This window comes from Panthera tigris, chromosome E3, assembly GCF_018350195.1.
Source record: "Panthera tigris isolate Pti1 chromosome E3, P.tigris_Pti1_mat1.1, whole genome shotgun sequence".
Taxonomy (NCBI): domain Eukaryota; kingdom Metazoa; phylum Chordata; class Mammalia; order Carnivora; family Felidae; genus Panthera; species Panthera tigris.
The window spans coordinates 38146439-38158744 of NC_056675.1; the positions used below are offsets into that span (position 1 = coordinate 38146439).

The following is a 12306-nucleotide window of genomic DNA, read 5'->3' on the forward strand; positions in this document are numbered from 1 at the left end:
GGCGGGGAGCGGAGCCCGGAGCCCCCCGGTCGTCGGGCCGCGAGCGAATTAATTAAGTGGGGCGCGGGGGGGGGGGGGAGCGAGGCGGCGGCGCGGCGGCGGCGGCGGCACCATGTTCCCGGGGACTGCCTGAGCCGCCCGGCCGGGCGCCGTCGCTGCCAGCCGGGCCCGGGGGGGCGGCCGGGCCGCCGGGGCGCCCCCGCCGCGGAGTGTCGCGCTCGGGAGGCGGGCAGGGGATGAGGGGGCCGCGGCCGGCGGCGGCGGCGGCGGCGGCGGCGGCCGGGGGCGGGCGGTGAGCGCTGCGGGGCGCTGTTGCTGTGGCTGAGATTTGGCCGCCGCCTCCCCCACCCGGCCTGCGCCCTCCCTCTCCCTCGGCGCTCGCTCGCGGCTCGCGGCTCGCGCTCGCTCCTCTCCCCTCGCAGCCGGCCGGGGCCGGCGCCCACCCCCCTGCCCGGGAGCCCTTGCCGGCCCGGCCGCCCGCGCTCGGGGCTGTTTCCGCGAGCAGGTGAAAATGGCCGAGAACTTGCTGGACGGACCGCCCAACCCCAAACGAGCCAAACTCAGCTCGCCCGGCTTCTCGGCGAATGACAGCACAGGTGAGGGGGGGGGGGGGCGGACGGGGGGCGGGGACCCCACCCGCAGGTGAGCGGCCGGGAGACCCTCCCGGAGGCGCAGGCCGGCGCGGCCGCCTCCCGGGACCCCGGCGGGCCGGCCGAGGGGGAAGTTTGTCGCCGGACTGCGCCGGGGCCCGAGCGGGCCGGCCCTGTCCCGGCGCTCCCGGCCGGCCCGGAGTTGGGGAGGCCCCCCGCGCGCCGAAAGCGAGCGGTACTTGGGCGGAGGAAAAGTAAAGTGGAGCGTGCCGGTGGTCTTCGCGGGGATTCCACGCGCCTCCCCGTGCCTCCGTGCGTCGGCTCCCGCTGGGCTGCCTGGAGGGATGACAGCAAGAGGGTACGTTTCTTGGTTAGGGAAGGAAAAAGTGCAACGCAGGGGGGGCACCCAAAGTGTTTTCTGAGCTAGTAGCACAGTGCGCAGCGCTGTCGTAGCAGCAGCCAGCCCGGGAGTTACGACTTAGAAGTTTCTTGGAATGTGCTCCTTGGGAAGACATTGTTTAGCAGTTACCTTGAAAACTCTCGTTGTTTGATCGTGTAAGTCGTAACGTTTTCCCCACCCCGAACATCGGTAGCGGGACGTCCTCAAAGTTGCTGGGGTGTGTTTAGTTTCAGAGGTATAGCGTGAAAAGAAAGTTAAATAGCAGATCGTCTTGGGCTGCAATCTCCACTTGAGCCCTTGTGGCTTTTACAGTGTAGATGTATAAAAAATTCTGTTAAGGAATGTCGGAATTGCAGTTTTTCCAGAAAAAAATTTTTTTGGCAGGAGGTTCAATAAAACATTCCTTGCAACAGCATCCCTGAAAACTTTCTGAGGTAATCCCATCCGTTGCCCAAGAGAAGTATTTTAATTTCTCTTCATTTAACAATTCTGGGCTCTTCTGGGATGGTTCACGGGAGCGTTATGATCGAGTTGGATTTCCTCTTTCAGAGCCTCTCCTTTGTAGTAAAAACTTGTGCGCTGCTGCGAACAATTCTGTCTCCAGCGCAGCCTGCATTTCTCCAGTAGGGTCTCGCAGTAGCAGCATCTGAAAATCAGTTTATAATGAATGGATCCAAATTGAATTATATTGCTGCAGCAATGCCTTCGGTTTTGCCGTAGACACAGCTGATCCACTTGTGCAAACATTTCTGTGGCCACCGGCATATTTCTAGTAATGGTCTAAAAAGTCTCTTCTGTTGAAACAAAACTTGAATTTTGTGGCTTCAGTTTTAGCACAGTTCCTAGAATATTACTGTAGGAGTGAGAGAAATGATAAAAAAAAAAAAATCTGCCGTAAGGAGATTCTTGCCTAGTTTAAATGAAATTTCTTAAATGATGGAGCTGGCAGGGGGAGTAGATAAGTTTCTTGGGACCGGGAAGTCACTAATAATACTTTATTAATTGGTAAAGAGTTGACAAAGAGTTACTTTGTCACATCAACTCCTCTGAAGTAAGAAATGTGGAAACAACCTTTTACTGCAGAACAGATTTTGCTTTTTTAATCTTGCTATGTTTTAGTGAAAAGTCTTTAACTGTATGAAAGATAGATTATGCCAGGCAAGTTCAGCTTTGAAGCTTGCCTTCTGAGACTGGTAACTTTTTGAATGGCTTTGCAGTTTTCCTATTGTTGAATGAGGTTATTGCAGATTTTGTTTTTTATGGAGGGATAAATTACTAACAAGACTCACAGAAAGGCTTGTCCAACTGTATGCATTTAGCGGTTTCCAAGATGGAACCCAAAGAATGGCCTTTTTGGCTAGGTCTGCTCTTGGATGGTCACCTACTTGCTTGATGTGTTGCTAATCACAAAGTTTATCGGGAAGGATTTTTCCCTCTAGGCCGCTTCCCCGCCCCCCCTTCCTTTCCAGTTTTGATCCTCCTAAGGCATGAGGGCTTGCTGTTTTCCAAATGTGGAACAAAAAAAGTTTTTGATAGCTCTAATGTAAATCATTTAAGGATAAAGTTCATGATCATACTTGATGTCAAGTCCCCTTGGTTATACATTCATCACGTCACGTTATCGTGCAAGAGTCTGTTAGCGTGGGGCCAAGGAAGGGATCATCACCGAGTACATTAAACGAGGTACAGCCTTGTCTCCCATAACTACTAGTCTGAGACAGACATCTTAAGGATATATATTAAGCAAATAAAGGACCAAAGGAATTTCATTATGTACCATCAAAGGAGTAAAGGCATTGGGTTAGATGGGACAGTAGGAAGAGACTCAGCCTCGTCTTAGTGATGGGATGTGTTTTTGAGGTTCCCAGGAGAAAGTTGGGCCAGGCGGAGCAAGGTGTGTTTCCTGTGTCTGCATAAAATGTGAGTGAGGGGAGCTCTGTGCTTGGGGGGCACTGAGGGGTTAGGAGCAGCAGCAGGAGGAGGCCTCGGTGGCATGACAGTGATTTGGACTGCCACGATGCGGTATGTGTCTGTGGGGTCCGGCCTGGGGAACTTACCAGCCAGGTGCTCCCTGCAGGGCGCTCGCAGTCTAGCGGGGAGGACGTGGGGGTGCGTAAAACATGCCAGTGAGGTAAGGTGGCATCTCTGTTCAATGTCGTTGCCTCTGATGACAGGTAGGAGGGGTCTCTGAAGGCTGAGGAGGTCAGGGAAGGCTCCTGCGGAGGGTATGCCGAGGAGATATGGGACTGGAGACGGTGCCCCAAAGGAAGGTAGCAAGTGGAAGAAGGAAAAATAGTGCTGCTGGTCTCCCCCAAACCTCAGCGCTGGAGCAGCACTGGGTTTAATGTTACGAGATGTAGCATTTTCCTGTTTTACGCTGATGCCTTCAACGCTTTCGCCAAATGTAGTCTTCCTTTACTTGGTGCCCATCGTTAAGAGGTAGGTCTGTGTGTTTCCAGTGTGTAGTTAGCTGGGTGTTTTGGAAACGTCTTTATTTAATACGTCCTGATTAGAACAGCATATTAGTGTGTTTCAACAGCAGGGATTCGTGATTTAACAGTGAAGGGGAAATAGATATCCAGGCAAGCAGTAGACTTTTTTTTTTTTTTTTGTTGGTCAGCTTTATTGAAGCCAGATTTACACACGACAAATAGACCAGTAGGTTGAAAGTTTTTTAAGTCTGTCTTCGGAAAGTTGAACACAGATCTGTTTCCTCCTGTGCTGTTGAAGTGTTCCTAAGGAGTTGTATTACACTTTATGATGTGAATCCCTTTAAATGCAACAGGAAATCGTATTAAAAAAAAGTTTGGGGGCGCCTGGGTGGCGCAGTCGGTTGAGCGTCCGACTTCAGCCAGGTCACGATCTCACGGTCTGTGAGTTCGAGCCCCGCGTCGGGCTCTGGGCTGACGGCTCAGAGCCTGGAGCCTGTTTCCGATTCTGTGTCTCCCTCTTTCTCTGTCCCTCCCCCGTTCATGCTCTGTCTCTCTCTGTCCCAAAAATAAAAAAAAAAAAAAAAAAAAAAAAAATTAAAAAAAAAAAAAAAAAAGTTTGGGGTAAATACAGTCACCAACCAAAGTACCTTGTACAACAAAATGATGGTCTTTCATGTATGTGTAGTGCTTTGCTTCCAGTGTCCTTCTTCCCCCACCTCACCATGGTCCTCGCCGCATCCCGTGAGGCAGGACGGGAAGATGCTCTTCCTGCCGCTTCTGGGTAAGGAACCAGACCCGAGCGAGGTGATCTGCCCAGGCAACAGCACAAAGGGCGAAACCAGGACCAAACCTGGCTGATTCAAGTGCACAGTTGTGTCCATTCATTTTGTACGTCTGCATCCATAAACATGACATTCGCTCGATCGTGGATTCAGGAGTTTGCGGTACGTGGCAGGATTGAGCAGCGCAACTCCAGCAGATGCGGTGAATCTTTGGGGGAAGGCCGTCACCAGCTCTTGGAGGAGGAGGTGGCGCAGGGTGTGTTCTTCCCACCAGGGTAGCAGGGCAGGTGCTCCCTCTCCCCTCTGGTTGAGTTCTGGCTAAATAGGAAGCGTAAGCTTTTGTGGAGGCTTCGACTTTGCTTAGTTGTACACATGTTAGAAAAGTAGGGGCTTTTGGATAACCGAGGGGCCAGAACGGTGCACCGTCGGAGTTGCTCAGGGATGATGATGGGTAAGTACATCATAAGCACGATGACAGGGGTGCCTCCCAGTACAGCCCACTGGGACAGCGGAGAATCACTCCTGCTTGACACTTGAGCGTGAGCCTCCACCTCTTAAACCTCATGGAAACAAGGGACAGAGACTTGTACAGGGACGGAGGCTCCGTTGGAGGCTAGTTTTACGACTTCTAACTTGTAGCCACTGTGGCCGTGTGACAGTATGTGATCACTGGGGGCTGTGTAAGTGCTGACTTTGTATTTTTACTTTGTGTGTTTGAGAACTAAAGAGTTAAAAACGATTTTGCCAAAGTATGCCTTTCCTGGTTAGGATGAAATGTACCTTATTGTGAGCTGTTCAAGATTAGCAGAACTTGCTTTAAGCCACTTTGGTTCTTGGATGACAGTGGGGACACCACCTCTTCGATCTTGCGTCGAAGCCAGCGTTTCGAGTATATTCCAAGAAACTAGAAGGCATGCAGAGAAGTGTTTCTCTAAAAAGGTTTTGTGCTCATAAGAGACCCGGAATAGCTGAGGAGCTTTACTGCAGACCTTTCCAGAGCCTTAGCTGCTGCCGGGCTCTGAGTCTTGGAGAGCGGGTCTGTAGTTTGCACGGTTCCGAAGCCGTTCTTATGGAATACAGGGATCGACAGACACTCTGTAAAGGGCCACAGGTCATATTTTTGGCTTTGCATGACATATGGTCTCTGTGATAACTACTCAACACTGCCATTTCAGCATGAAAACCGCCCCGGACAGTACGTACACGTGTGGGTGTGGCTTTGTGCCAGTAAAACTAGTAACTTTTGTTAGTGCCAGGGATTTGGCTCTTGGGGTCACAGTGTGGGACACTGATGGAATGCGGGATTAATGCTCTGAAGATCCTCGATTTTCTCTTCTGAAAAGTGGGTGTGCCCCGTAGTCCTGGCTAACTGAAAGTGCTCCTGTCATTGGACCAGCAGTCTGTTTGTCGACGGACCTGGAAGTCACAGTAGCCACATGCATGCATCCTTGCAGGCTCACGAGCAGGCAGATCTGTTGTGTAACACGCTCAGGATATAGGAGAGAATTCTGTAGTCAAGACTGTTGTTTTTTGTTTCCATCTTTATTTATATATACACACACACACACATATATATACATATATATACATATATATACATGTATATGATGTACATGATATGTATATACGTATATATACATGTATATGATATATACATATATATGTGTGTATATATATTTTTTAGTTTTTTAACATTTATTTTTCAGAGAGAGTGCAAGCAGGGGAGGGGCAGAGAGAGAGAGGGAGGTACAGAATCTGAAGCAGACTCCAGTCTCTTAGCTGTCAGCACAGAGCCTGATGCAGGGGCTTGAACCCATGGACCACTTGATCATGACCTCAGCTGAAGTCGGACACTTGACCGACTGAGCCACCCAGGCGCCTGTTTGTGTGTGCGTGTGCGGATGTATATGTGTATATATGTACATATATATGTATATATATATATATATATAACTTTTTAAAATGTTTTATTTAGTTTTTGAGAGAGCATGAGGTCGGGGAGAGGTGGGGGGTGGGGGGGACAGAGGATGCAAAGCAGGCTCTGTGCTGAAGGCTGACAGCAAACCCGACGAGGGGCTTAAACTCATGAACCGTGAGATCATGACCTGAGACAAAGTTGGATGCTCAACCCACTGAGCCACCCAGGAGCCCCCAATTATATATATATTTTTAATAGAAACAGGAGGACCATGAAATTTTAAAATTGCAAAAACTTAGGCGGTGTGGTGTGTTTTGAAAATTCTTAACTCGTTTGAAGCCTGTTTTGTGGACGCTTTTGAGCAGCAAATGAATACGTGATTGTGTTTCTTTACTGTGTATGTAACAACAGTTGAGTTGGCAGTACCACTAGGTAGTAGCAGTATACAGAGGATTCTGATCGATGGCTCTGAGTAGCTTAGAACTGTCAGCAAAATAAGACTTGGAGGCAAAACTCGAGAAAAGAATACAAAATGCTATCAACTGCCAAAATACATGAGTCCGGGCAATCTGAAGAGGGCTTTATGTGTTCATCTGTTCTTCGCTGAACGCCACCGTGTGCAGAAGCCCACGGCTGGATGTCTAGATGGGGGGGCACCTGAGCCGCATCCTGGGGACCGGTAAGGAGCGTGGCCGAGGGAAGCACACACCAGGAGTAGCCTGGTGGGCCCTCCGCTCGCATAGTCTGGTGCCTCCCGGGCCTCCCCTACGGAGCCAGAGCGGAGAACCGGGCCGCTGGGGAAGCCCGCCGGTGTCCTTGCCTTCCGTCATGTTGGGAAAAGCTCTTTGGCCACTCGGAGCAGTTTTGTCTCCGTGAGTGTCATCGTGCATGGCCTCTGGGTATGATCCGCGGCCCGTGGCGCTTACTGAAGTCCTCTGGTTGTCCCAGACGGCCTCTTGTAAGCTCTCAAACTCTGGGCCACGCGCTCTGGTTTTCAGCATGTGTGGCTGCTGTTCCCCAGCCCACACTCAGGCCTTTGCCTGGGGGCGCATCCCTCCTTAGAAATGCCATCCCACGCTTGCCGGGTGGGCTCCTCAGGGTTGGCGTGGTCATCTGCGGCCTGCCTTGACTGGGGAAGGGACGCCACACTTGCCCAGCTCGGTCTTAAACTTGGCTTTTGGGAATATTCTCATATCGCAGCACATCACTGACAGGGAAATCTAAGCCCTTGGGGCGGTCAGTGCCCTTTGAGGGGCTTTTGCCGTCGACTTGCCGTGGGGGCTGGGGTCCGCTGTCGGGAGCGCCTGACCGTGCTGGCGTGCGGGCCCGTGGGAGCGGAGCAGAGGTTGCCCAGCTCGGCTTGGACTTGACCAGCCATGAGTCTCTTCAGACACGGGAGCGGGCGCACAGAAGGCACGCACCGAAGCGGAGGCGGCTCCTTTTCCCCCGGGATTTTAGACAGTAGAAGGGGTGACTGTTGCTGCCTCTGAAGAACTGCCTTCAGGGTGTGTCCGGTTCTAAATTGGGGAAGCAGGGCTGTCTCTGAGCTCTGTGTCTAAAAGTTGGATTCCTTTCTTTTTAAACCTTCCCATTGGACAGACAGGAATTTCATCCCGTGTTACAGTTTCCCCCGTGTTTCGTTTCCATTAATCAATCACGGGAATGTTTACTGGAACTGTCGCTAACAGTAGTAAAATCTAATGGTGAAAAAATTTCACCTGATTTTATCTGACTTTCCTGTTCTTAGGTGTCCCATCTGCTGCTGTTTGAAAATCTCTTAACTTGCCAGTCTTTCTGATACACCTGTGCCACATTGGGTACAGTAGTAGGTCCTTAATAGTTGTAAGCTGTTCAGTGGCATTGCACGATTCTCTTGTAAAGCAGATTCTTTTTATAATTCAAAGGCTTCCCTCTGCACTACCCCCCAAATATTTTGGATTTTTTAAAATCAAAGCGGTACCACTTAGACATATTTTCACTTTGTGGTTCGAATAACCGATGAAATAACCAGAAAAAAAACTATATGTTATGAGAGACTTGTGCAATATTTCAATAAAGGAGTATCTGATATTTGATTACAAACTGAATGATGACATTCGGAACTCTAGAAATCTGTTAAATAATTAGGGTTTGCTTTGACAATTATGGGCTATAAAAGCTTGACCCAGTTCCTTTGGATTAAAATATTTTGAGTATTTGTCACCTGATTAAAAGTAGAACCTTCTAACCATGACTCAGAGTTGAAGGAAATGTCAGAGCTTTTTATACTGGGAGGCGGGCAGCATGGTAGTAAGGAAGGCACCCGGGCCTCGCTCAGTGTGGACAGAGTCTCAGCTCCCGGCTTATCAGCTCTGCAACTTGGGCTTGTGACTTTACATTTGAGCTCGGAGGGGGGGGGGGTGGGGGGGTGGGTTGGGGGTCTCGCCTGTAAGAGGGACTTTTTTCCCCCTAGAGTTTTCCTTTTTCACTTTGATCGGTTTTGCATACTGGGCAACTATGGTTCCTGGTGTCTAGCAGGTTGCCGCAGCTGTTACTGGTGTTTAACTGTGTGGGAAACCGTTAGACATACCCTTCTCCTTGAGCCGGTGGGCATTGGGATGATACAGGTGAGCAGCCTGACCCAGAACTGGATCCATGAAATTTCTTGCCGAATAAATGGGAAAGTGCCACCCTCCCCCCCCATTTCTCTCCCCCACCAGGGCTGGTATGAGTGGGGTCTGGCAGTCTTGCAAAAGAATGAATTAGAGGCTGGGGTTTGGGAATCCTACAGACGAGGTGATAGTTTGACACACTTTGCTCAGTCTGTGTTTGAAGTTAAAGACTATTCTGTATTGGAAAATTGAAGTGGAAACGGAATTGTTTTTCTAGTATTGTTTCAGAACAAGGACTTGATTTAGGTTAGGACTTAGCGAAAAAGGAAAAGCAAGTATGGAGGAATCGTAAAAACAATCTTTCTTTTTCAGAAAACAGAGTTAGGGGAGAAAATGGCCTTGGGATCACTATGCAGTTTAGTCAGGTTGATTGGTGGGAAGGATGTCGGTGAAGTTTAATCTCCCCACTGGGTCGGCTCCCTCTGGTCTGGAAAGGAACAGATTCAGCTTTTTGCTGAATTGTGGGGATTTTCTCTTCTACAGATTCTATCATAGGAAATTGTTTCAGTGGAGTGTACTGTTTGCCATTCTCCTAGGTATTTTGGGTGTGGTGATTTGTGGGTTTGGCCACTAAAAATTGCCCCATGGTGGACAAAGAGCTTTTCCTCTGAATTTGTGCCTTTACGTTAAATCTTACTTACCTTTTATTTACTAAATAACTTTCATTGAAAATGACACAAAGTAATGAAGTGCTGATAGATTTTCTGTGCTGTTGTCGTTATGCCTCTTACTCATAGTGGGATTGGGTTTTTTTGAAGAGCACAGTCTGCCCAGGGTTGAACTTCTCTTTAAAAGTCTGTGAGAGAGTCATTTGAATTATTGGGAGATAGTTGGCTATTTCCGCTTGCACTGGTGACTTTCTCAGTCTTTGAAAGTGTAAGGAAAAACTGATCTCTTCCCAACAGTAAGAGAGTAGATTTGGCCATTCCCTCTGTTTGAAATGCCAGTGTTCTCATGATAGCCTCTACGCACCGTCCAGTAGAACTTTATCTGTGATGATGACACACACGTTCTGTAGCCACACGGCCCAGTGCCGGAGTCCCTGGCAGCTTGTGGCTGTTGAGTAAATTGTTACTAATGTGATTCAGGAGCTAAATCTCAAATTTAATTTTAATTAATGTAAATGTACACAGCCGCCTGTGGCTCCTGGCTGCTGTGTTGTACAGCACAGCCCTGAGGACACATACTTCTCTCGTTTGTTCATGGTTTTCTTGAAGGTATTTATGACCGCCCTTCAAAGGGACCAGTTTTTAAAGACGCTTGGAAAAATATTTGTTGTTTTAGATTTAGGATTTTTTTCTCCTTTAGAAAATACTTATTGCACTGTGGCGTTGGTCCTGGAGAAATGTGACACGAGTCCAAGTCCAGTGTCTGCCTTCGTGGGAGGCCACTGTGGTCAGGTGTGACTGAGTACCTAGGAGGGGAGGTGATGGTCCCTTGCACGATGCAGGCACAGGACGGTCTCTTCCGAAAGGTCTTGGAAGGCCTTCTGGGGGAAGTGACGTTAGCATGGAGACCTGAAGATGAGTAGGAGATGGGGGTGGGGCGTACCGTTCCGGGTGTAGGGAACAGCATAAGTAGCCATTGTGAAGGTCTGGAAGCATGTTCCAAACCCCTGAGTGTGTAACAACAGTTTTTGCAAAAGCCGGTTTTATCTTTAGTGTATACTCACTGGGCTACCGTGTAGAGGCCACGCGGTCTTGCTTCTGAGAGGCGGAGACTGCTAGGGTGGCCCTGCGCCGGGTGTTGGGTGGGCCTGGGCCAGGCTCTGCTGTCCCACCTCATCCTTTTACTCAGAGATTTAAATGCTTAGGTAATTCGGATCAGAGATACGTGCTTATTATGTGTGGGATACCGCTCGTCTGTGGTGCTCCCGCAGAACGGTGGTTCCGTCCCCTGGGCCAGAGGAGTGGTGGTGCGGGCAGGTGGTCCAGCGGCCCATGGGTGCCTGTCTGATCACACAGTCTGATCAGTGCTGGGAGGATGCGGGGCCCCGGGGACGGGCGGTCAGGGAAACTGCTCAGAGGAAGGACCACCTTGGGGGTGGGGGCGTCGGTCTGGGCACCTGAAGGCAAGGTAAGGGTGTAGACAGCTCCTGGTGCCAGACCAGGGAGTCCAGATCATCCTTTTAGGGTTTGAAAACAATACAAACTTTTAGCAACCCGTTGCATCCAGGGTAGTTGGAGGAAGCTACTGTGATTGGTTCTCAGAAATCTAGATCAGCTTTTCCCAGGGTGTATTTTTTCATCCAGGTTCCTGTCTGCAGGAGAGCTGACAGCTGCCTTCCCTCCCCACAAGCCGGGTTTGTGAGAGGAGAAGCCCCACGAATCACAATTCGTGTACTTAATTTGTTAGGAGATTTTTGCACAAACATAATTTTCTTGCAAAAGTTTTTTAAAAAACTGTTTTTGAGAGTGTGGGTAACATATTCATAGAGCCCAAACTTGGAAATGGCACAGAAGAAGGTTTGGGGAAGGCCTCCCTCTCCTGCCTTCGGAATCCCCAACCTTCTGGGCCATTCTAGAGCATACTGTACAGGTGGGAGCCCGTGCTCTCTCTTGCTTGTTCCTGTATGTGGCACAGCTCACGTGTTGCTCCACTGTAGGTGGCCCCAGACTGATCAATGTCTCAGAGCTCTTGGCAATACTGATATTTGAAGAGCAGGCTTCATTCTAAAAATCCTTTTTTTTTTTTTATGGTAAAATATTTTGGTGCTGTACTTAACATAAAACGATTTTAGAGTTTATATACCATAACTGAGAATTGAAGTTTAAACTTCAGTTAAAGTAAAAACTTTAGTTTAACTAAGGTTTAGTAAAAACGTTAGTAAAAATGAATTTCATGTCACCTGAAGACTGTCGGAGATTCTGTTACTGTTGTCATGTTGCACATCCCGTCATGCAGCCAGCTCACACCTGGTTTATAGTTACCCAGTTTCTGGAAAGGATTCCTAAAACCTGTGGTTTTGATTACCTGCCTTATTAGTTGATGATATACATGTGTCTCTAGCTTAACAACCTGTTTGTACACAAGAGGATACAGTAAAAAATCAGTCTCTTGTTTGGTAGGACTTCTAAGAATATTCACGTTCACTCCAGGTCTCTTCATTAGTTTAATCAACCTAGAGATCGCAAAACACTACGGTGGCCGAAAGGTCCTTCAGGAGGAGAGCGGCTGAGTTGCCTGCTGTTGCTGGTTTGGGGAAGGGAAAGTGATCTTCCCTTCAAAAGGAAGAGAAGTCTGAGAGTTATTAAATAAGAAAGGATGGAAAACATACATAATAATTAGATCCTTTTTAGGAGTAAAAAGTGTGTGTACTTAAACTTCCAGAAGGAAATCTCTAGAAATTGTTTTTCTTGGGGATGGGGGACTGAAGATAGTTCGGGGGGTGGGGGGGGTCTCTGCTTTGCACTTCATAGTCTTCTTGATGCTGAAAAAAAAAAATCCAGAAATATCATACTTGCATCACAAAACTAGTGAAAGAGTAAATCACATCCAAAGCAAAACATCTTTAGTATTTGTGGTTAGGAGAA

At 48.8% G+C, this 12306-nt stretch overlaps 1 protein-coding gene across 2 annotated transcripts in view; it reads left to right on the forward strand.

Annotated features, from left to right (window-relative positions):
- The first annotated feature begins 308 nt into the window (after positions 1-308).
- The window catches only part of LOC102968704 (CREB binding protein), a 125353-nt gene continuing 113355 nt past the window's right edge, over positions 309-12306 (forward strand). Inside the window, exon 1 of one of the 2 annotated variants that reach the window (XM_042971433.1) lies at positions 309-596. In XM_042971433.1, the coding sequence (XP_042827367.1) occupies positions 512-596 (85 nt within the window). In that variant the 5' untranslated portion in view covers positions 309-511. The remainder of the gene's footprint in view (positions 597-12306) is intronic. The other variant, XM_042971431.1, reaches the window with a different exon arrangement.